The sequence below is a fragment of the Macrosteles quadrilineatus genome, unplaced genomic scaffold (assembly GCF_028750875.1).
Source record: "Macrosteles quadrilineatus isolate MER2022 unplaced genomic scaffold, UCM_ALF_1.0 Scaffold_1__1_contigs__length_201487025, whole genome shotgun sequence".
Lineage (NCBI taxonomy): Eukaryota > Metazoa > Arthropoda > Insecta > Hemiptera > Cicadellidae > Macrosteles > Macrosteles quadrilineatus.
This window is the reverse complement of record NW_026542594.1, coordinates 12,353,342-12,378,637: the sequence shown is the minus strand read 5'-3', so window position 1 is coordinate 12,378,637 and position 25,296 is coordinate 12,353,342. Positions and strand designations below refer to the sequence as shown.

The window sequence follows — 25,296 nt, the reverse complement described above, 5'->3', positions numbered from 1 at the left end:
TATAATTAAAACATAGTCCGCATTGCTGGGTATTGAGCCACAGGATATTGGCTCACGATGTGGTACAGTATATATACATGACCCAGACGTATCATCCTCACACACCACAGCATTGAATGCAACATGAACGCCCTGGTGAGTATAACACTGTACTATGCAGGATTTATCTTGATAACGCTGTTGCCAAAATGTACGGTACCAAAGATTTTTTACTCTGTTTCAGCTGCAAAAAAAGTGTATTTTTGTCTTTCGCGTAAAATGATAGATTACACTCTATTACATAGATTACACATAGGATTATCTTAATCTTATAGTTTTACATGAGTGTAAAAACAATATTTTTTTCTTAAAATAAAAAGGGGGTTTAAGAGAATTTTGTTGGGGGGAGGGTTGTAATTTGAAAATGTAACTTTTTGGATTTTCTGGATGGTTTGGAACCGATATGTACCTCCACAACAAAATTCAGACCCCTAGCTATTCTAAGAGTGGGTAAACATTTAACTGATCAGTGAGTCAGGGAGCTACACAAGTGGCTGTATATCTCGTTAAAGTATGTGCAAGGGTTGGTCTGATTAACCCTGTATACAAACATCTTAATCATACTTTTTTCCAGTTTGGTAACTGAGTGATTAAATGTGTTATTTCTTTCCGTTTTAAACTCGTAAATAGCTTGATTGCAGCATGTATTGACAAACTCAAACCAAACTGTACTACGGATAAACCATACTTAATTATGGACACTGATAATTATGGACTATGTAACGAATAGCTACTGTTTTACTTCCAGACCTCTCTGGTATTCGCTGTCCTGTACACCAGCAGTGTGTACTGCAGCTACTACCACGGACCCATCGCCAGGCCTGTCGTCCTCCACAACGGCTACCTGGCAGACACCCATGAGGTAGCAGCAGCCAAGAACGCTCATCTCACCGCTCTAGCCAAGGAATCTCACTACGGAGGAGACTATGGATACGGTAACAGCCAGGAATACAGTGGCTCTTATGACGGCCATCATGGAGACATCAGGTACCACGGTCCCACCGCCATCCCACACGTCCTGCATGACGGACACATCGCAGACACTCACGAGGTGGCCGCTGCTAAGGCTGAGCATTTCGCCGCCGTAGCCAAGGCCAAGGCTCACGGAGGCTACGGTGACCATTACAGTGGCAGATACGCCTCAGACTACGGTGCCGACCATGGACACTCCCATCATGTGGCGCCTTACCACGGACCCCTCGCCAAGCCCGTGGTGCTCAAGTCCGGATACCTGGCAGACACTCACGAGGTCGCTGCTGCCAAGCACCATCATCTGGAGGCCCTGCATAAGGCCAGTCATCATGGTCTTTACGACTATCATTATTAACTAAATAGTATTAAATAAATATCTGTATAAATGCTGTCATAACTGATTCGACATTTTTCGTTTTCCTCAAACAACACATTCGCTCGTGTTAAAACAATACTTGTACCGAGCCACCTCAGTATCCCATCAAACCACTAAAACAACACTAAACACGGCCTCCTTTAACTTAGCCTTCACTGAATGCACCTCAGCTTTTTCTTTCAGTGTCTAATTAATCATGCTTCTGCAGAAAGCAGGAGGTTTACTTTTATAAAGAGATATTTATAAGGGGTATTTATTTATTGTATAAAGCAAGATTCTTGGTATGATTATATAAATTACAAACAATATTGCTTAATGAATGTCATTTCCGACTTTTCGGGGATCAATATGTCTGCAGAATGGACATCAATGTACCTCTTAATACGATACAAATTGTGATTGCCACATTAATATTGTCTGTTAACATCTGGTCACCACATATAAATCGCATATTTCATATTATTTTAATTACATCCAATACCAGTTGACACAATGTTTGAAATTTCAATTTTATAAAAATCATTTACAAACAGTTGTTTTTTACTATTTTTTCAGAGACTATCCGAATGATAGCTGCTTACTAAATAATACCGAATAATACTGAATGATACTGTCTGCTTACTCATTGATACCTAAATCATATCCCTCGGGAGCTGTCTGAGTGTAGGCCTACAATAACCAGAATTGTGTTCAGCATGAGATCAATAACTCATGCTGCGATCAGAGGCTATCGGCTGCATTGAAGAAACTTATCAAATCAGTTTTTATTTACTCTCCTAATTAGATACGACTTTAAAAATAGAGTTATCAGGAGTAAACTACAGCGAAACAGTTTTATCATCATTCTGTGGGCAAGAAAAACTTTATGTTAAGCAAATTATTATTGACTACCTACAATTACATGCCCTAACCCCATATTACTGGTATTTCAATACAAAATTGTTTTATTAATTTATTGTTTTTAAGCTCTTGTTTAAAAATAATATAAATTAAAGAATTGTATTGTAAACCTAGTTTTATTATTCGATAAAACCATTATATGATATAAATCAACATTTTAGACTCAAATCCCCTTCGATTCCAATTTGTGTACATGATATAACAGTAATCTATACTATTATATAAAAATCTAATGGTGTCTGTCTGTATGTGTGTTACTAATAGGTGCGAAAAATACTGAACCAACTGGGCTAAAAGTTTACAAAAATATAGTTACCATACCAAGGACCATTACAGGACTATTCACATTTCGATACTGACCGTAGGCTTTGCCCCTTTGGCTTTAAAAGTTCTGAGGTGAAGATTTTAAAAGTAAATATTGATTGGTCTCCATGGCTGCGATGAGAACACTAACAATGTTTGTTTACATTTGCTTTGTTATTTAAATGTAAACAAGAAGAACTGCTAAACTGCATATTTCACAATTTCAGACAGCTGATACAAAGAAATTAAATATAATATTTTCCATAACTATAAGGTAGGTTTATTTTAATCTAACCTTTTATCATGGATTATTTATTCAAAAACTATGTCAATGGTTATAGAAAAAAAATATTCTATAACCGTTGCTGTATCAACTCCGGCTCTGCTATGAATTTTTTAAAACGTCGAAGTTATGAAAATAATGTTATTGATATGACTTCATGGAAACAGTATGACAATTACAATTTATAGATGTTTTATATGAATTTGGAGGCAACTTTAAATAAATTCTAACTGCTTAACATGTGTTATATTAACTTAACATAACTTGCACATCACATTGTTTTTTTATATGTATATTTAGGTAAATAAGGTTATTGTTTTTTGCTAAACCTATGCTTAAATTAAACTAAAGAATATCATCAATAACTAAATTGTAAGTCGTTGATATTTGTTTTTTTTTATCTGTTGTATATGTGTAACTATGATTACTTATCAAATGGTAATACAAAATACTCTTATTTTATCTTAACATAGCTTTCAGTTCACATTTACTTTATTTGATAAATTTATTATTTGTGTTTTGCCACACCACTGATTAAATTAAACCAAGGAAAATATCATAAAACTAAGCAGTACACGGTGTTATTTTGTTTCTAAAATCAATGAAATATCTGTTACTATGTTTACTTAATGGTAAGTGTGAAAATGTAAAGGCAATGGACGATGGAACTGATTAAAAGAACTGGTTTGTATATTAAGTTGTTTGTTGATATTTTTGTAGACTAGAATCAGAGATGCAATGAAACATATACTGTATTTGCTATTACATTTTTTAGTCCTTGATGCTTTGAAAATCATATTAGTTTTGTCTGCTGTCTTTAATGCTAAATTATTTGTTAAACATTTTTTATAGTACCTATAGATATGGTTTCTTTAATATTTCAAAAGACTGTATTGGTAAGGCACAGCAATATTTCTAAAGTTATAACAGCTTACTTAGTTTTGCTAATGATTTATTGTGAGTGAAGAAACTGGAGATGGAATCATTTGTGATTTAAGAAGAGTGAAATGAAAAAAAATGTTCATTTAAATTGAATAATTAGTAGAAACTTCAATATTTAAATTTAAAATCTCAATAAAGTAATAAATAAAAAGATATGTAATTAAGGGAGATGAAATGGTTGTGTCCACTACTTACCAGATTTAAAATTCATAAGTTAAACGTTTCTATTAAGGCCATAAAAGTTGAATTTTGTTTCTAAAAGCGTTGGTGGATGTGTTACTATTATATGCAACTGATATAAAGATTAAAATGTTTCTATTTTGTGTCCTCTTCCCGTTGCAAAGCACGGGTACAACAGCTAGTCTTTGATATATTTCTTGACTTGATTACGCTATGAATTAGGCCATTATATCTGCAATTTAGGTAGAGTATTATCTCCTTTATGTTTAAGTTTTATTTATTCTGTGATTGGAAACCCAAAAATAACTAAAGATGGTTATTCTAATGCAGAGTATGCAGAATTGCTCATCAACTCCACTCGCCAAGTAGCCCTTGAGGGATTTGGTACGAATTTATAAAATACACAATATAATAGGCTAATAGGTACTTTCCTGTTAAAGGGAACATTCATTATTATCGATGATTTTTTCCCCAATATATCGATATTAACTAATTGAAACCTATCATCTGACAACTACGATAAATAAATATTAATCAGTATCAACAAACAATAATTTTAAAAGAATATTGAAATGAAACTGTTCTAAACTAACCTAACAAAACCAACCAAACTTGCTGTAACATTTAAAAATCCGTTTAATATTCTCCACTTCCTGTTTCTGTTATCAAATGGAATTTATAAATTTAAAAAGGGTACAGCAAATTTGGTTGGTTATGTTAAGATAGCTTAGAACAGTTTCATTTCTTAATCCATATAATAGACTATATTTTAGCCTAAACAAGATCAGTTGTCAATTTTTAATGGATTGTAAAGAAAAACAAAACTATCGATATATCGAGAGAGAAAATCATCGATAATAATGAATGTTCCCTTTAACAGGAAAGTACCATATAGGGTACATAATGTTTCCTGTATACCACTTATAAAGTTCAATATCGTATATTTACTCGTAATATCTGTAAATTAACATTTAATTGATTTAAGAATCTTAATAGACCTTCAATTAACATCGGGAAAACATGTTTACGACAAAAACATTTCTAGGCCTACTGCTATTTTATAACCAAACATTTTTATATAAACTCATTTAAAACCAACTGGAACTATAATAAATAAGGATATATTATTATTGACAATACTTTCACACTTCAGACGACTGGCAAAGTAAGAGAAAATACAATAATATTCCACAACTTTCACATTGAAAATTGAAAAAGTCTGCATCCTAGTGCAGCTATTGTCCAGACAATGGTGAAGATGGGCGATGAACCACGGTCGAGCGCCTCTCACAATTACCTGCTCAAGAAGTTAACCGACGCTTCTGCAAAAACCGAATGTGCCTTCCTGGCAGTATAAATATAGAGAGTGTCCGGTGGATGGTCAGTGAGCGACAGGACCGACACAAGAGGATGGTGGCCCGATGGTTAGTGGCTGTTGTAGTGGTGATGGTGGCGATAGTGGCTGCTGATGACGACGGCCTTGAGTCAGACCCGACCTTATCAGCTGACGAAGATCAGCTCGTCAAGCAGGTAGTACAAACTAATGTTATCTTAATTTTGTAACATTTAATAGTTCTGGAGTTCCTTACTTTTATTGTTTTAATTATGGTAAGCTTGATTTGTTGACCAAATTTAACATATTTCGCTTTAAAATGGTAGATCGAAAGTAGGTTTTGCTGCCAATACCCTTATAACGTAAAGAATATTGTAAAACTAGCCTTTATAGTACTCCAATTGCCTTAATTATTTCATAATAGCATTATGAAAGTGTAAGGATTTAAGATAAGTAATCTAAAACTATATTTCAATCTTACAAACTAAATTAGCTTCACTAAACATCTCCTTAAACCAAATGGCATACTTTTTTTTAAACGACATTACTAATCAGCACTTAACTACTATAGTTTACTATTAGACACAGAATTATATATCCCATCTGTATGGATCAGCTGTTGCCATTTTTACTATAAAAGAATGTTGCTGTGTGAGCCAGTGACAGAATGCGCTAGTGTCTAAACTTATATTGTCTACCTTATATTTTGATACTGGTATGATGGATCAAAACAGTTGCTATAGCTAATAATAAGTCGTTACATAAGTTTTTATTGGTAGAAAACATCATGTATTCTACAGAAGTGAGTAATTTAGATCAGCGCAATATGTCGGTAGCTCACATAAACTACGACGAATTTGATTAAAAACAGGTGACAACTCTAACATGGGGGTGGAATGTGTAGTTGTATCAATAGTCAAAGCTACTATAAAGATTATTAAAATAGTATAAAACTAAAACTAAGTTCATACACATTTTCAATGGATATGTGTATAATGAAAGAGGAAATAGTATATTCCACTATTGTGAGTATCAATAAACCACGATTGAGACAATGTTAAACCATATCCCAGTTAGTTATTGATCAATGGGCTTATAATAGGTAATTTTGGCAAAAGGATTTGTATGACTAAGCCAAAACAAAGCTGTCATGTAACTAGTAACTAGTCATGTAACTACACTTATCCGTAACTCATTCATCCAATATACATTATCAAAACCAAATCAAAACAATGGCTAATATTCTTAACAGTATTAAGAGATATTGAAAATAAGATGATTGAAAATCAATCCACATTTAAAGTACAAACTATTGTTATTATAATTCATATGTTTAATCTGTTAAATAAATAAATACCCCCGCCACAGCAAACCTGCCAGCTAAGCGAATCTCCATCTGCCTCAGTTGATTTTAAATTAAACCCTTTTAAATAACATTAGGTTTAAGGAGTACCTAGGTTTGCTGCTACAGGAAAACGAATAAACTACCCATAAAAACAAACTATATAACAATAGATAAACAATTTATGAAAACATGCATTTCCTTTAGATACTGTACAAATATTCCTATAGTTTTTTAAGTGTTGAAAGAGTTTCAAAACCCTTATTACTTGATCAGGGAGAGCTTTATACATGGTAGGGCCGAAGTATGAGAAGGCGCGCCTCCCCACATCATGCCTGACTTTATGAAAGTGCATCAACTTGTCTTGCCTTGTGCTACGGACAGAGACATCTCAGCGAGAGAGAAGTTTCTCACACAAATAACACTAATAGAGCAGGATGGGATGGCCGTGCTCTGTAGCTTTTCGTATCAGGCTGCAGGTTAGGTACTGTATATACAATTATCTTTAATTTGCATAACTTGTTCAGCGTTCTGGGTTTCTGCAAGGAGTTGAGTTATGTGATATCTTCTCGTCCAATTATAAATAAATATAAGTGATGCGTTTTTTAGTCGTTGGATTTTATTTAGATCACCTTTTGTAATGATTTTTTCTTATTCTGGAAGACAATAATCAAAAACTGACGATACCAAGGCCCTTACTAGTTTTATTTCGGCGTTCTCAAGTAAAATCACTTTCAATATAATATAGACCAGACCTCGCAGCCGACATGAAGTTTACATGGTCAGATAGCGTCTGGTCTTCATTGAGAATTGCTCCAAGTGTTTTTAGTTTCTCGCATATATTGCCGGCTGTCCCACTTGTTTTAATTTTACTGACCATGCCTTGCCTAATTTCGTTTAATATGTGTTTAATATATGTGTTTCGTTTAAAATGGAGAACTTAACATTTATCATTGTTCAGTTTCAATCCATGGCTCTTTGACCAGACGGATTTAGCTCATTATTAATTTCATCAACGGCTTTAACGTCGGTTTTTTTATCACAGGGCAGATGTATCTGGCAATCGTCAGCATAATCAATGTAATTTGCACGTTTTTGCGATTCTTGTCAGGTCAGCAGTGTATATATTGTAGAAGGTTTTGTCCTAAGCATGTTCCTTGGGGAGTTTCCCTTTCTTTTGACAGGGGAGATGATACTGCTGTGTTATTAAATCTGAAATAGTGCAGTTTGGCTAACAACAAGTTATGATATAATGAATCAAACGCTTGAGAATATTCCGACATGACTAAAGAGCTGCATTTACGTGCTATAAAGTTTCCTGAAACCTTGTTGTTGTGTCAATCATGCGAATGAGTGCGGAAACTTTAAAAAATATGAATCATGTTAGCTAATAGTACAAAAGTGAATTTCTAATTAATTTAATTTTTATTTTCGTTATTCCTTAAACTAGTTCTACCGATTCTCTTTAGAATGGATATTAAATGGTATGTATCACGTTGATCATTTCATATTTTAGTTGATGATAAACAGTAAAAATTCTCCAGCATTTTAAACATTACATTTTATTTTTGTACAAAAAAAATCCTTATCCTTATAAAAAATAAATGCCTTATGTATTTTGAGAAAAAATATGTAATTTAGTTTTTGTATTGGCTTCCAGCCCTAAAGGTGTAAAGGTGTCCATTTTAATACCGATATGCCTGTTTTTTTTTTTTTTTTTTTTATTATTACTTTAAATGATTGTAATATAGATAATATAAAATCTGTCGGCCAAGCAAATATATTTGAACTATCAAGAGTTTTGAACTATCACGAGTTTCAATTGTAGAGGGAAAAAGAAACCATTCGAATTACAAATACTGTATCTTCGGTATCTTTCGTACAGCATCAATAATTCCTCCGTATTATGAATAGAGTGTAGTACAGTATGCCTATTGTATGGCTGGAATAGATAGTTTCTATTACAAAATGTCACGTGTTGTCTCTCATCCGTGTCAGTGACAACCACGATGTTGTGGTATTGCAGAACACTCCACACTCCACAGCACTGTTCTGCGTGTAAATAGAGCACGGCTGAGAGAACGCTCACCTAGGAAGCTGCGACTTCCCCACAGATTTACCACCTCACTCCACACTCCACAGCACTGTTCTGCGTGTAAATAGAGCACGGCTGAGAGAACGCTCACCTAGGAAGCTGCGACTTCCCCACAGATTTACCACCACACTCACACTCCACAGCACTGTTCTGCGTGTAAATAGAGCACGGCTGAGAGAACGCTCGCCTAGGAAGCTGCGACTTCCCCACAGATTTACCACCACACTCACACTCCACAGCACTGTTCTGCGTGTAAATAGAGCACGGCTGAGAGAACGCTCACCTAGGAAGCTGCGACTTCCCCACAGATTTACCACCTCACTCCACACTCCACAGCACTGTTCTGCGTGTAAATAGAGCACGGCTGAGAGAACGCTCACCTAGGAAGCTGCGACTTCCCCACAGATTTACCACCTCACTCCACACTCCACAGCACTGTTCTGCGTGTAAATAGAGCACGGCTGAGAGAACGCTCACCCATCGATCTCTATTAATACAACTGGATTGCGCGCTGCACATATGAGTGTGTGTGCTGTAGCGGTCCGCCTCTTGACAGCGCTCCCCCCACCCCTAGTCCGTGAACTGCGCCACTGTAGCCTTACAAATCATATGTAGCTACCGTGTTTGCGTGAACAAAAACTGACATAACTTTGTTGTTACTTGATGGAATTTATTGCGATTTTTACTATTGCATTCTCCATAATATAACGAAGACGTATGTTAAGTTTCACGTCGTTTGAACAATTAGTGAATTAATTATACGGTATAATAGTAATCTATTTATGTTTCAAAGGTCAAGTCTTATAGTACCCCCCACTTATAGTATTCCCACTTGAATGAAACCATTACGAAGAGTGGAATGGTTGACCGTATTGTCAACATGGCATGCTCTACCTTTGCCAGAAGTATGTTTCAAGGTCACACTGAAGTTGTCCAACTGGGAGAAACTCCACATGAAATTAAACTAATAAAAATGATTGGATACTTGTATTTAAAAATTATGCTGCATCACCAATCTAAATTGAGGACAATAAACCAAAACCCAAGCTCCACTGGACTTCGACAGAAACTATATAAGTTAATCCTGTTCAAAAACACATAGAGAACCAACTAATGTATTATGATTATGTAAATATTTTAATGGAATCTTTGTTTATGTATTAAACCATTTTATTCGTCAGTAATAAGTTTTATTTTACATTACCTCTAAGCTTTGAATTTCTTATTTGATTTTCTTCCACGTTACTTATTTTAAAGTAAACAAACATTTGTTTATAGATAACTAGCTGTTGTACCCGTGCTTTGCAACGGGAAGAGGACACAAAATAGAAACATTTTAATCTTTACATCTGTTGCATATAATAGTTACACATCCGCCAACGCTTTTAGAAACAAAATTCAACTTTTATAGCCTTAATAGAAACGTTTAAGTTATATCGTTTTTTTAAATCTGGTAAGTAGGGGATACCACTATTTTGGTTTTGATTAATTTTAAATCTTGTGTAGGCTGATGTGAGAAAACATTACCAAATCTTCGAATAAAACATTGACATAGGCCTACATGATTTACCTTCATCTTACATATCTTTTGATTTATTATTGCCATTTTAAATTTCAATTTTGAAGTTGCAAAAATACCAATTATTAAATTTTAATGAACATTTTTTTTTAAATTTCACTCTTCTTTATATTAAATCACAAATCCTTCCATCTTCAGTTTCTTCACTCACAATAAATCATTAGCAAAACTAAGTCAGCTGTTATAAACTTTAGAAATATTGCTGTGCCTTATCAATACTGTTTTTTTTTTAAATATTAAAGAGACTATATCTATAGGTACTATAACAAAATTTAAACAAATAATTTAGCATTAAAGACAGCAGACAAAACTAATATGATTATCAAAGCATCAAAGACTAAAAAATGTAATAGCAAATACAGTATATGTTTCATTGCATCTCCTGATTCTACTCTACAAAAATATCAACAAACAACTTAATATACAAACTCGTTCTTTTAATCAGTTCCATCGTCCATTGCCTTTACATTTTCACAATTACCATTAAGTAAACATAGTATCAGATATTTCATTGCTTTTAGAAACAAAAGAGCACTGTGTACTGATTAGTTTTATGATATTTTCCTTGGGTTAGTTTAATCAGTGGTTTGGCAAAACACAAATAATAAATGAATCAAATAAAGTAAATGTGAACTGAAAGCTGTGTTAAGATAAAATAAGAGTATTTTGTATTAGCATTTGATAATTAAATATAGTTACATATATACAACAAATTTAAGAAAACAAAAATCAACGTACAATTTAGTTATTGATGATATTCTTTAGTTTAGTTTAAGCATAGGTTTAGCAAAACACAATAACTTAATTTACCTAAATATACATATAAAAAACAATGTGATGTGCAAGTTATGTTAAGTTAATCTAACGCATGTTAAGCAGTTTCAATTTAATTAAAGTAGCCTCCAAATTCATACAAACCATCTATACATTGTAATTTTCATACTGTTTCCATGAAAACATATCAATAACATTATTTTCATAACTTAGACGCTTTGAGTGGGGCCTTGAGTTGATACAGCAACGGTTATAGAATCTTTTTTTTTTATAATCATTGACATAGTTTGAGAATAAATAATCCATGATAAAAAGTTAGATTAAAATAAACCTACCTCATAGTTATGGAAAATATTATATTTAATTTCTTTGTATCAGCTGTCTAAAATTGTGAAATATGCAGTTTAGCAGTTCTTCTTGTTTACATTTAAATGTCAAAGCAAATGTAAACAAACATTGTTAGTGTTCTCATCGCAGATATGGAGACCAATCAATATTTACTTTTAAAATGTTCACCTCAGAATTTTTAAAGCCAAAGGGGCAAAGCCTACGGTCAGTATCGAAATGTGAATAGTCCTATAATGGTCCCTGGTATGGTAGCTATATTTTCGTATAATTTAATCCCAGTTGGTTCAGTAGTTTTTGCACCTATTAGTAATACACATACAGACACCATTAGATTTTTATATAATAGTATAGAAGTATAGATATAGATGTTATAGCAACATTTTGAAACTGAATTAGTTAAATTAGTGTGTAAAAGTATTCATTGTGATTTATTGTTCTTCTCGTAAATTAATTGTATTAGTTGAGAGATATAAAAATATAGCCTAGCAATGATTAAATTAATACATACATTTTGTCAACAATTTCAAAATAAATGAATTTAAGCTAAAAATTAATACTGTACACTATGTTTACGGTAAACAGAAGTTTGGTATGTGTTCATACAATAATCTGCAGTATACATTTTAAATTGGAGTTTACTTTAACTATTTTTTATTTGAAATATAGTGATCGGTGATTGGTATACCGATAAAACGTATTAATAACCTAATGATAAGGAATGACTGATCTCCTCAGCTTTAATCAGACCACAATTAATGATGTGGTTAAAATAAACATCAGAACAGTAGGTCGCTTTCTAACTTACTTAAAGTTTGCCATTACATTATTTTGATATGAAATTTAGACTATACTCTTCACACGTTTATACGGATTAAAAATATGTAAATGAATTGAAAATCGAGCAGCTACATGTGAAGATATAGCAGTTTTCGTGACGGCAGACGTGGTCCCGCCGTATGGTGTAATGTAAGAGAGCACGCTTCTACACGGACTAGTGGTGGGGGCAGAGCCGAGCGGCCGGACCGCAACTCCAACACACAGCGCGCGATCCAGTTGTATTAATAGAGATCGATGCGCTCACCTAGGAAGCTGCGACTTCCCCACAGATTTACCACCTCACTCCACACTCCACAGCACTGTTCTGCGTGTAAATAGAGCACGGCTGAGAGAACGCTCACCTAGGAAGCTGCGACTTCCCCACAGATTTACCACCACACTCACACTCCACAGCACTGTTCTGCGTGTAAATAGAGCACGGCTGAGAGAACGCTCACCTAGGAAGCTGCGACTTCCCCACAGATTTACCACCTCACTCCACACTCCACAGCACTGTTCTGCGTGTAAATAGAGCACGGCTGAGAGAACGCTCACCTAGGAAGCTGCGACTTCCCCACAGATTTACCACCTCACTGATTCTAGTTTACAACAATCGCTACTTTCCAAACCTAATTATAGAGCTGGAAGGTAAACTACAAACCAATAAACACAAAAAAAGAATTCCACCGTTTACAGTGGAAAACCTAATAAAATTGTGTACAGGCTATCTTGTTTAATCAAAACAAAAACAAAATTTTGAAATTCGGTTGAGGAATTGTGTTCAAAATTACTTTAAATAACCATTGTCTCAATCATTTTTAGCTGCCATTTTGTTAATAATGGTCCGATTTCTATTTTCTTTATGTTAATTGTTATATTTCGTCAAGACCTACAAAATGATACCAAACACGACTATACTTGCTATTTGAAGATTTTGAGCTACCCCCTACCCCCGCACCCCTAAGGGCAAAATTTTCAAAACCGACCATAATTATTGTAGCCCTTCATATCCAAACAAGTTGCCGCAAACCGATTTCAAATATCTCAAATAGTTAAAATGTTAAAGAGGGTGCAAGTAAATTTTTTTGCCACCCTCATGGTTTTTGGATTTGAAATGTTTTAGAGCGCCATTTTGTTATTAGTGAGCCGATTTTGGTTTTATTTATGTCAATGTTTATGTTTCGTCAAGACCTGTAAAATGATACCAAAATCGACTATACTTGTCATCTGAAAATGTTGAGCTACCCCCTACCCCCGCTACCCCTAAGGGCAAAATTTTCAAAATTGACCATAATTATTGTAGCCTCTCATATCTAAGAAGGTTGCCGCAAACCGAGTTCAAATATCTCAAATGATTGAAAAGTTAAGGGAAGGGTTGCAAGTTACTTTTCAGCCACCCTGTATATAGCTCACTATCACATAACCTGTACCACTGTGCAATCAAAACAACCTGGTCATGCGATTCAAAGAACCAATCAGAACACTGCACTGGCTGAGTCCCATTGGTCGTTGGACAAAACATGGGTTGATTAAATTTATGATTTTCCGATAAGCTCTTGCAAAATGTGAAATTATTGAACATGGACATCGCTAAATAAAAACATATAGGTAGTAAAGTAAAGTAGGAAACACGCCTTTATTTGTATTAGATATCCAGTAATAAAGTATTGAAACCGGGATTGCAAGTATATAGTTGGCCTCAACACATTATACAAGTCCTTTTACATAAATTCACTCAATTTGATCATCAGATTATCTTTAAAGATATGAAAGTAATAGGGATGAATGTGTAATCAAACTATTTAATTGGAAATCCATCACAAACTATAAGTTTTTTAGTCATTGGACATCTACGGTAATGCAAAAAGACCACCTAATTAAGAGTTGGGTATCTAGTTCTAGACCCTGACTCATCGAGTAAATAATGTTGAGATGTTTCCCAGGTAGTCTGGAAGCGGTGTTACCGCAAGCTCAGTCCCGCCTGCCTCAAGCTCAACCTGGTCCGCACAGCAGAAATCATGTCCAAGGGCTCGGCCCTCTCTTTGATCCCCGGAGTTTACCTCTCTACTAACTCCTCGGAGACTTCCCAGCTACCGCCGGAGCTCGCCCGGAGCCTCTCCTCAGACCTCGCCCCTCTGGATGATCTGGTAGCCTTCTCACTCAGAAAATACTTGAGGTCTCTCACTCTAAACGTCAACATCGCAGACCTTTTATCAGGAGGGAATACAACCATTCAGAACACAGTTATTGATTCTGTAACAGGTAAAGCTATGTTTTCATTCAATTCCCAAGCGTATGTTTTAATACACTCGAAATTCTTACACTTCCAGCTTATAAAGGGTGTTTAAGAATTCGAGTCGGATATTTTAAGGTATTATTCCTGGCTAAGAAACATATTCATATATCATATTTAAATTGTTCGGAAGTCCTTAGTTACTCACACAGCCGCCATTTTTTTTTAACTTATTGATTGTTTTCTTAAAAAAGCTAAAAGATACGAAATTAAAACTTTTCAGAAATATTTATGACAACCAGACAAAGCTACAAAAAAACTAAGACAATTTTTTTAAAAACATAAAACAAAATTGCGGCCATTTAAGATTTTGTTTCTAACATAAATCAAAAACCGTTAATTTTACAAAAAAATTACAAGGCTACCTATTTAAGGCAATGTAATTACAAATCGATTGACACCTTACTTTTTAAGATTGGACGAATATTAACTGAGATATGGCAGCTTTAGTAATACGTGACCGCTGGAGGTTAGTTGTTGTGCATGCCGAGGCATGCGGCTAAAGTCTGCCACAACAATGCAACAGTCTCCATCCTAATTGAAAGTTATTTTAAGCAATTTCAAATTATTTCAAACAATAATAAAATATTACATAACCCCAAAAGTGTCTTTTTTTTATCAAATATCATTGATAAGAATGGCTTGAAAGCTGCACACCTTTTTACTTTTTACTTTTTAAACTTTGCACACATATTTTTAGGTACCTAGGGAAGATTATACCAAAAGTCCCCATAAATATGAGGCGAGATGTAGTGGCAATTAGCGAAAACATGGCCCATTATTTAGTTTTTTTGCTAAAATCTCAAGAACAGTTTGTCGGAGCTAAAAGTGACCACGTACTAAATGGAAGATTATAACATTTCCCAAAAAAATTTACACTTTTATTTTATTCCTAATGGTACCGAGTTATAGGTCGCTAAAATATGGTGTTTTTTTCAAACTATCGGGGTGTGAACAATGGTGCAAACTAAAATACAGACAGTTTAAGAAAAAATGCCACATTTTAAAGCCCTATAACTCCTTAACCATTAGTAATAAAATAAAAGTGTAAATTAAATTTTTGTTGAAAATTTTATGACCTTTCATTTGGTGTGTAGCTACTTTTAACTTCGACCAACGGTTCTCAAGATTTTAGGCAAAAACAGAAAAGGGTGCCCTGTTTTCGCCAACCACCGCTAGAGCTCGCCTCATATTCATGGGGAGTTTTGGTATAATTTTCCCTAGGTACCTAGAAATAAGTGGGCAAAGTTTCAAAACTTTTGGATCTTTTTGGAGGTTAAACCTTGTTTGGACTAGTATTGATTTTATATTAATTATTATAAATCTGATTTTTGTTTATAGACATTTTTATTACACTAAACAATAAAATATAAAAATTGAGCTTGATTTATGTTCAAAAATATTTGCCTTAACATGCACTCCACATATAAACGTATCCTAGCTACAAAATCACATACCAACCATGCCATCGAAAGTATGTACAGTATTAATGTTACAGGTCGAAAAAAGGAGGGTCTTGGAGGATACGGAGCAGTAGCAGCGATGATGGGAGGTATGATGGCGACCATGATGATGGCAGGGCTCGCGGCGTTGGCTGGCAAGGCACTGATGACGTCACTTGCTGCTCTGATGATGGCAGCGTTTGCTGCGATGAAGGGCGGAGGAGGTGGAGGAGGAGAGACCAAGACCTACGAAGTGATAGCTAAACCTATCGTCAGTCACGTCAACACACACTCATCAGAGGTCCAACACGACCACCACGGTCACTACCACAAGAGAAGTGTGGACCTGGGGCCTGGGCATACTCACAATATAGTGTCAACCTCTGATATAATTAGAAGTGGATACCCTCTCCAGAACAGTGACGATACATACCTTTGGACTCTTGGCTTATTTCGTTAGCAAATGTTTTGTTAATTATATACTAATCTACAAATTCAGCCAGTGAAACAGTTCCTTTCAAACTATCATAGTTAGTTCTTAGTTATAATAATTATTTATTGTTTTTCTTAGAAAATAAGTATTTATTTATTTGTCCCAAACTTGTTAATTATAATTTTAAAATATATATTCGTCCATACTTTATTACAAATAAATCCTTCATAATTAGTAAATGCATTTCGTTTATGACTATGAATCATGATTAAGGCCATATGTCCACATAGGAAAGATAACTGTAAATATTTTATACTTCCTAGAGTATAAAAAGCTAGAAGTAGAGTATAAAGCTCTGTTCAACGGTAAATAATTGTTTATGCTGGTTCTATATACATTTAAGGACTTTCATGAAAAGGCTCATCTTTGTATCTTAATTTCAGGTGAACAGTATCACACCGTAACAAAATGAATTGAAATCTTCAGTATTCGTAACAATTGTATCTTAGGTAGCATTTCAACTGGAGTTTTCAGCGTCAGCAACCGCGGGCAACAAATAAGTAAATTTCGAAAGGGTAGTTTAGTTTACTTATTTACAATAGATTTTACAATAATTACACTATATCACAGAGGTAGTATGAGTTGTCAAGTTTGGTGCGATATTCAATAGTCTGCCGGAGCAGAGGGGTACTGAGCCTGAGGTCGCAGTTGTGGTGCAGGCGTCTGGTAGCCACTCTGGGCAGCCCTCTGCTGCGCCCGAGCCACCAGCTCCTGGGCGCGCGCCACGGCGGCGAAATGCTCAGCCTTGGCAGCGTTCACCTCGTGAGTGTCGGCTATGTAGCCGTTCTCCAGGATGATCGGTGTCACATTTGGGTCCGGCCGTGAAGATGTTGGAGACGTCTTGGGCAGAGGAGAATACTCCGGCTGTTCTTGGTACTCTCCGTCGTCGTATTGTCCGTCGTCTTCGTAAACAGGGGCAGGCTGTGTGGGACGAGGGCGGTATTGGGGCTGGGAGCGGTGTAGCAGGGGCTGGTACTGCTGAGACTTGTACTGTTGAGGCTGGTACTGCTGAGACTGGTACTGCTGAGGCTGGTACTGCTGAGACTGGTACTGCTCAGACTGGTACTGCTGAGGTTGATATTGCTGAGGCTGGTATTGCTGTGGCTGCAGAGGAACTGGATCATACACTCGCTGGAGATGGGGTGATCTAAAAACCAAATAAAATTGTACACCGATTAACAAAGGTGATTTCGAGAGGATATATAAGCCGATGGTGCTATGTGTTGGTTAGTTTTACCTTAGTTAAAATGTAGTTAATTTACTACAATTTCATACATTACAACGATTAATATACTATGGATTAGAGGCGACCACACTTTCCGTTCCTTGAAAAGGTTCGGGAAAGATTTTTGAATTAACTTTGTTTTTACACTCTTTACACTCTATCAACATACCCGCTGTATCCCCTGGGCCCCTTGTCTTTAACCTCAGCTGCAGTCTTTGCTAGAGCGTTGAGGAAGTATTGTTTGGCGTCGGCCACCTCCTTAGTATCTGCAAGGAAGCCATCCTTGGTAATAACTGGGACCACTGGAGGACCGTCGTAAGCTCTGTACTTGGTCTGGCCCTCAGTATAGCATACGCATGCTGCCAGGGACACCAACGCGAGCTCCTGCGAACGGCAAACTCTTAAATATCACGTTTCTCGCATCAACCACTGCATTTTCCATAGGAACTTTATAATATAAATTAACTTACTGTTTACACATTTATTTCGTTAAATGTGTCTTTGTTAATACCCTTCAACCGTCGTTGCAAATACCATTACTGTTCACACACACTTTTAATTACGGACTGATGCTTTCGGGGTCCTAGCAAATAAACCAACAGATGAGGCTATAGACTAATTATTTAGTTGATAAACTATTTTGTAAACTAGTTTATGTCTGACTAATGAATGTATAGCACACAAGGCATATATAAACAATTATAAGTACCTACTTTTATTTACAGGAGATTTTTATGGAATGATTACCTACAAAATATAAACGTTGGATGTAGTTGATGTCATCAAATCTTAGGCTTAAAAACATCAACATTTTGTTGCGAACAATACCAATAATATTAAAAAATTAACAATATTTAAGTCTAAGTGTTACCATTACTATTGAAAAAGTTATCTTGGTTTTAAATATTACACATGTTTTTCATAAACTTAAGGCGTGTGGGAAACATTTGATTTTCCATTTAATCACAATGATTATCTGAAGCATGTTTTCCACTTAATTAAATATTCAGAGAAATAGAAAATTTTAAATAAATTCAAATATATCACAGATTTTGAAATCACATCATGAAGTGGAACTGGCTGCTAGTGAGAACAACTCTTCATAATGATATGTTTAGTATTTTGATAACAATCTGACTGTAGTTAAACGTTTATATAAAGCTTTTGAATTTCAATTTACATTTCAAACCATTAAAGAAATTTAGTCAGCAGCACTGTATTTTTGTAAGCTTACACTAGAAACACATCAAACATTATGGGTGCAAAGTCTTTAGCGGAGTTGCCATTTTTGTTGAAATTTATTCCTCTGCTAAATCATACGCTCTTCACCTAAATCGTAAAAATCTGTCAATAGGACAAATAAAAAAAGTGTAACAGATAAAATTCCTTATTTTTAAGTATATACATAGATAATGGTATATACCCATATATATGATATAATATTTTTTTACACTAATTAGACAGGTAAGAGTTTATAAAATGCTATTATCAATAAAACAAGTAACCACTTACCCAAAACATTTCTGCAACGTCAGGTGACTGGAACCGTTCTCAGAGGCGACTGTGTAAATGGGCATTGTAAGCTGGCCTATATACCCAGCCAGCCCTGATACATGTTATCCAACGCTGATTGTCAGTTGCAACATCAACATCAATACAACAGCTAATTAACATTCTCTACACTTGACATTCTGTTTACTACAGTTTACAAAAAATGTGATGTAGGCCTACAACTCACACCACACTGAACGGAAACTTAAATGCGACAACAGTAATGTGAACAATAACAGAATAACGCATGTGAGCTATACAGTACGTTCTGCCGTAAACGCACCACCATGAACGACAGGTTCATTTCCGTGAAGTTAGTAGCTGGTATTAGAGTCAAAACGAATTTGTAATACCGTCAGTCAACTGTTGTGAAGTACTGCTATAAAGTGACGTTTTCTTTCTTATTCAACAAAATTTCCACGCCACCTGAAATGACCACTAGGCTAATTACAAACTATAATAGCATAATGTGTCTCTGAATAAATCTCTATAAACTATCATAGGATGAAACACTGGGAAAAAGCAATAATGTAATAGTTCCACGCCGTAACGATAGTATACTTCAATTGTATTCTCTTTGAGTTAAAAATCAGCACGAACTGGCCAATATACTCGTAGATAGGATGTCCACTTCCCTAGTGGCTTAAAATTTGCACACATTTTATTATTTTCATTTGCTTGTAAACTTTGTGAAACTAGATTATTTTAGCTGCGTTCTAAATTAACATTAAACGGGATTATCCATTAAGATATTGAGCCATATGTATGGAACGTAAATCAGCACAACGTAGAAGAAAACATCATACATCCCAATGAGTAAATATTTGCAACGTGTTTGAGATAACGATTGCTATTATCATGGATCCAGAAGAAAAAGGTACCTTGCTATATTACTGAAACCATAATGCTCAATAAAGGAGAAATGTAAAATAAAAAAAATAATACTATAAAAATGCGCTGTAGTATGAATTCTAAAAAATAATCCACGTCATTATATCTATGAGAATTTAATATAACTGCGTTTTACCAAAAACGAATCCAAGAACTTCCGGCTTCCCATTACACGGCTTAACATAACTTTGTAGTTAGGCCTACTGTGATTCGGAAGAAAATACGAAAAATTTCGTATAATAGTAAGATCTCCCTTTACGTTAACTCTAGTTTAATATAAAGATTATTTGTAAGGGGAGCGGGCAGCTGTATTGGTATTGTGCGGGGCTTGGGTTCCCGGGGTTCCAGGTTTAAATTCCAACAATATAGTTTTTATTTGTGTGATAATGCCACATAACCCTCTATGACTAGCCTAAAGCAATATGTAAAACAGTCCCGGACTAAAACTAGCTTCCTAGGATGTGAACATTAGACATAAAAAACGGTTAAGCCTATTCTTAACAGACCAACCAAACACTATATAACGATCCATTCTAAAAAAGATAGATCACAGTATTGGGTACAACCCAAACCATTTCGGTCATTAACTACGTTTTGATAAATTTTCTTTCACCATTTTTGAAAACGATGTTTTCTGATGGATTAAGTGCCATAACATCTTATGGAACATAAAAATCTATAAACCATAAAATCTTAACACAGGTGGACACTATAACCAGAATTTGACCTTGGGTTTAAGGTTACGGTATATTACTAGATTTTCATCTAGTAATATGTGGTCACACACTAGAATTTATATGTTCAGTTATTTGGTGAAAAGGTGTGCATTTTTAAATTATATGGGCCTAATATAGGCCATAATACTAAGGAACCCGTGCGGCTCAATGAGCCAAGATGTAAGAAACACAAACTATGTGCTTGAATTCGAGTAATTGTATTAAGATTCTTAGAGTTGATTGAAAACTTATTGGCCAATTGTAACGTCTTTTATCTTGTCTGTCAGAGTGCACAACATCCATACAAATAAACTTGACCATAGCGACTGCTATACCAACTCTGTGATGAACTTGACACATAAGGTCCTTCTCTTGTGTTTGGTTGTGTTTGTTCTATCACTTACAAAGGAGTTGTTGAAGCTTTTGATTTTGACTTATAATAATGTCTTGATTGTTGGTGACTTCCCTTCAAGTGAAAAACCTTTGTATAAGTTTAATTGTTTGTGATTAGTGGAAAAAACTTCGTATAAATAGGAGACTTAATTTATACGAGGAGAAATACTTGAAATAAAGGTCTGAAGATTTCAACTAAATTTGATTGTTTTAATTTAACATACTTTTTAAAGGTAAATAACAATAAATTATCAGTGCAAAAAAATCTATATTTTTCGTCATATTGAACCATCATTTGAACAAAATATGTTACAAAGCCAAAATAGTTTTTAATGTGAAGATAACCTCTAAAACTAGTTCTAACTTGTATTTAATTTAATTTAGCAATGGAAACGAGCAGCTTTTTTGTAAGTGATTCCCAATCGTTTCGTCTATTATGATTGGGTTAGTGTACATTATCCTATCGATATGTTGAACTATGTAAAATGAGGCAACAATAAGCTAAAATCGATTAAACAATCCATGCATACTTTCGATACACTCGATTTTAACTCTATAGGTGCTAAAAATGGGGCTAACTCCATAGAGAGTAAAAATACTACTTTAGGCCCGCACCTCATGCATTACAAACGGCTATTTTTGCTGCAGCATCGCAAAATACCCCCGCCGCAGGAAATCTGCAGACTAAGCTAATTTACAATTGTCTGAATTGATTTTCAATTAAATATATTTAAATGACATTAGGTTAAACGAAAACTAGTTTTGCTGCTACAAGGAATCTAATAAAGTGTGTTTTTAGTAAAATATTATTAGCTTAGTATAATATAAATAAATTTGCCAAGTTTGATCAAAATATATCCATAAAAAGCAAACTACAACATTTTCACAATATTCTCCATAAGAATAACATGGCAATTTTAAATTTAATTTTTTTTGTAATTTTCTCCGTTACCAATAAACGTACAAATACCCTTTGATATACTAGATTATTTGTGTTTTTTTTTTCAGTTCTTTAAAAAGATTTAGAGAGAAATTGGGACATTTTATTTTTTGAGGGTCAAAAATGAGAAAAACTATTTTTATACCATAAAAACCCCCCGTATAAAACCCCGTTCCCATGATCCGATCATGCTGGTTTGCGAACTCATTCTGGTTTATTTCCCCTTACACCTGTACACCAAATTTAATCAAAATTGGACAAAAATTGCTCAAGTTATCGCGTTCACGGACATATGTATATACAAAATATTTATATAAATTTAAACAATAGTGTTTTTGGCCTCTGGGGACATCATAATGGAAAAGTAAATTGGTTCCGTATCCTAGGTCGTACCACTTACGGTAATAGCTACTTCCCTATAGGGAAATTCACTAAAAACATTATCCTTTTCATTATGAACTCTCTGACACAAGCTTTGATTTGAGCAAGAATATAAACAAATGATCTGATTAGCTGCTTTATTAAAGCTGCCAAGCATTCATAAGCAAAACAGAAGAAAATTTAAAACAACTTATTCCCCAATGTTAACCTTGTGGGGGTAAAAAAGTTTGAAGGAAGTTCCTGCCAGAACTATTAATAATGACTCAAAAGAACCCTTTGCAAAACTTTAGATCAGGGTCATTTTTGTGACACTTAAATCGTCAAAATGGGTGAATGGTTGACAAAGATCGGATATTTGTTATAAGAAATTCCTCTTTGTTACGTGAAGTTAAAACACTAATTTTACAAACCATTGAGGATTTTAAATTGGTATGTATTGTTTTTCTTAAACAATAAGTGATATAAACTTATTGAACTCATTTGATTAAAGATATAAAGTAAACAGAAAAACTAAACAGTAAAATCGAAACATAAACAATCATTAGAAAATAATTACCAGCTGGTCAGCTGGTAAAGCAGTATACATGACAAGATGTTGAACTGTTAGGTATTTAAAGAATTCTAAAGAATGGTTAGTGTATGATGAGAGGAGGTTTGCGCAATGAATTGATATGATGACGTAACAAGACCGTGTTGGCTATATCATACGGTCCGACCAACAGAGTGGATCACATGAGGCACCATGACTGAGGTAAGTAATTTGCCATGAGACTTGTTCTTATCTGTCTATCTATCTATATAAATAAAATTAGAATTTTGTCTGTACATTGCTCATAATTATATATTTTTTGGTTATTTTTACGTTTGATACATTAAAGACGACTAAACAATTCTTATCTCATTTTCTGTCGGTCTGTCTGTCTGTCTGTCACTGACCAGAAGACATATTACGCGGCCTTCTCCTGAAAAACGAGAGCAGCGATCAGGATTCAAATAGTCTTTTTGTATTCACTGGATTGGCGAGAGTGTCTTTAGCTATTAAATATGACCTCACTACTTTTGAAATAAAAATAATAGGCGTTCAAAAACGCAGTTTTGTCCCATTTTTGTCAAATTTTCTCCCAATGTTTGTCACATATTCATTTATGAGATAACGCATATCTGTTCGGATTAAGATTATTTTTCCTAGCTGTCACTGATATAATGAAATGTATAACTAAATTTAAAAGTTCAAAAAAGCCAATATATAATAAATTATTTTAATCTACAAGCGCTTTCAGAAACTATGTTTCCATCGTCAGGCTGTGTTTAAACTGATACAAAAAGTAAATATTTACAATAATAAATTAATTTTAAGTAAAGTAAAAACAGATGATGAAGAGGATATTGGAGATATTGTCACTGATATGTTTACATTAAATGTTGTTTACAAATACCACAACCATTTTCGATCACGTTTTGAAAGCAAATCCAAACCAAGTTAGATTAAAAACGTTTTTCTTATATAACGAATTTGATTAATCGCAAAATGTGTAACCGTAAATGAAATTAAATGACTAGGTTAGGAACTAGAGATTCTTTGTATATAAAATTGTTCTTGAGTTTTATCATCGGGAAGAAGACCTTGAATCCGTGTTGTATACGGAGTTTTGCCTGCATATCTGGAAAAATGCACACCAAATATGCAAACCAACTGCTGTTTTGATTATAAGCTGACTACATGATCCCGTCCGTAGAACGGGTACACAGCTAGTCAGCAAATAAAATCAGTTGTTTGTTTCTTCTTTAAAGAAGACAAGTTACAATGAACTTTAGTATACATAGGGTTTTATGAGCTCATTCAATTCTATCTGCAGATTACTGAATGGGATAACCTAGGGTGATCAGGGAAAATTCCAAAAATAAAAACCAATATTATAGTAATATAAATATCAAACAATGTTTTTTTTCCATATGTATATTTCATTACCGGTATTTTATTTTATTATTGTTGGATCAGTTAAGAAAATCATGAGAAGAATACTTGACATATAGACCAAATTTAAGTATATAAATATACTGTATTTGTTGTACTTACTTATTTCATTTTATTTGTTAAGTACCTACTTTTGACACTCTAATCTCTAATAATAGTCTATCGTAATTTTTTTTACCAGGCTAATTAGATTCATTAAGTCAACACATACATAGTTTACCATGTTTAACCCACAATTGGTATAGCCCCTTTATAAAAACCGAGTGGTACGGTCGAATTTTAGATGTCGATCTCATAATATGACGCATTGAACTTTAGTAGTTACATATAACATATAAGTAACATATAAGTATAACATATAAGTAAGAGTAAACGTCATGAGGCTATGTCCCTTTGAAAATCATTCTTTGTAAATATGTACGCCTGTATCCTAGCAGACTAACATTTAAGTTTATTTTTTTTTTCATTTTGTTAAAAAAGCAATTAATGCAACAAATAACTTTATCTCCGCCAAGTAAATATCTCCTTCGCTGGTCACAATCTTTCCAGTATAAAGAGATAATAAATGTAAATGACTTGTTAAAGGTGCTGCCAAAACTGGTTTTCCTGACTATTCTATCACGAGCGTTAGCCCAGCATTACACCGCAGAACTCAGACGAATTTCACCACCAAAGACAGAGATATCGCAAGACGTCTTCGGCTACCCTCTTCAT

The 25,296-nt window shown here is 34.4% G+C and overlaps 3 protein-coding genes across 3 annotated transcripts; 2 read left to right on the top strand and 1 right to left on the bottom strand.

The window, feature by feature from the left end:
• The first annotated feature begins 113 nt into the window (after positions 1-113).
• LOC128983565 (histidine-rich protein PFHRP-II-like) lies at positions 114-1,521 on the top strand. Its single transcript, XM_054402881.1, has 2 exons — positions 114-135; positions 788-1,521. The coding sequence occupies exons 1-2, from the start codon at positions 124-126 to the stop codon at positions 1,364-1,366; spliced, it is 591 nt and encodes a 196-aa protein (XP_054258856.1). The 5' UTR covers positions 114-123; the 3' UTR covers positions 1,367-1,521.
• Positions 1,522-5,400: 3,879 nt separating this feature from the next.
• LOC128983639 (uncharacterized) lies at positions 5,401-16,525 on the top strand. The gene is made up of 3 exons (XM_054403010.1): positions 5,401-5,525; positions 14,226-14,544; positions 16,074-16,525. The coding sequence occupies exons 1-3, from the start codon at positions 5,406-5,408 to the stop codon at positions 16,475-16,477; spliced, it is 843 nt and encodes a 280-aa protein (XP_054258985.1). The 5' UTR covers positions 5,401-5,405; the 3' UTR covers positions 16,478-16,525.
• Positions 16,526-17,027: 502 nt separating this feature from the next.
• LOC128983228 (cAMP-dependent protein kinase catalytic subunit-like) lies at positions 17,028-19,305 on the bottom strand. Its single transcript, XM_054402451.1, has 3 exons — positions 19,248-19,305; positions 17,905-18,119; positions 17,028-17,657 (listed from the first exon to the last, which is right to left on the bottom strand). Exons 1-3 carry the CDS (start codon positions 19,254-19,256, stop codon positions 17,114-17,116), a joined length of 768 nt encoding a protein of 255 aa, XP_054258426.1. The 5' UTR covers positions 19,257-19,305; the 3' UTR covers positions 17,028-17,113.
• Positions 19,306-25,296: the final 5,991 nt, after the last annotated feature.

What these genes read in the sequence shown, in the direction of transcription:
- LOC128983639 (XM_054403010.1), top strand. Translation starts at nt 5,406, where the DNA reads ATGGTGGCCCGATGGTTAGTGGCTGTTGTAGTGGTGATGGTGGCGATA. An exon ending in AAGATCAGCTCGTCAAGCAG is followed by an intron (nt 5,526 to 14,225) that starts GTAGTACAAACT and finishes GATGTTTCCCAG; the next exon opens with GTAGTCTGGAAGCGGTGTTA. An exon ending in AGTTATTGATTCTGTAACAG is followed by an intron (nt 14,545 to 16,073) that starts GTAAAGCTATGT and finishes TTAATGTTACAG; the next exon opens with GTCGAAAAAAGGAGGGTCTT.
- LOC128983228 (XM_054402451.1), bottom strand. An exon ending in GGGCCCAGGGGATACAGCGG is followed by an intron (nt 17,658 to 17,904) that starts GTATGTTGATAG and finishes TTTGGTTTTTAG; the next exon opens with ATCACCCCATCTCCAGCGAG.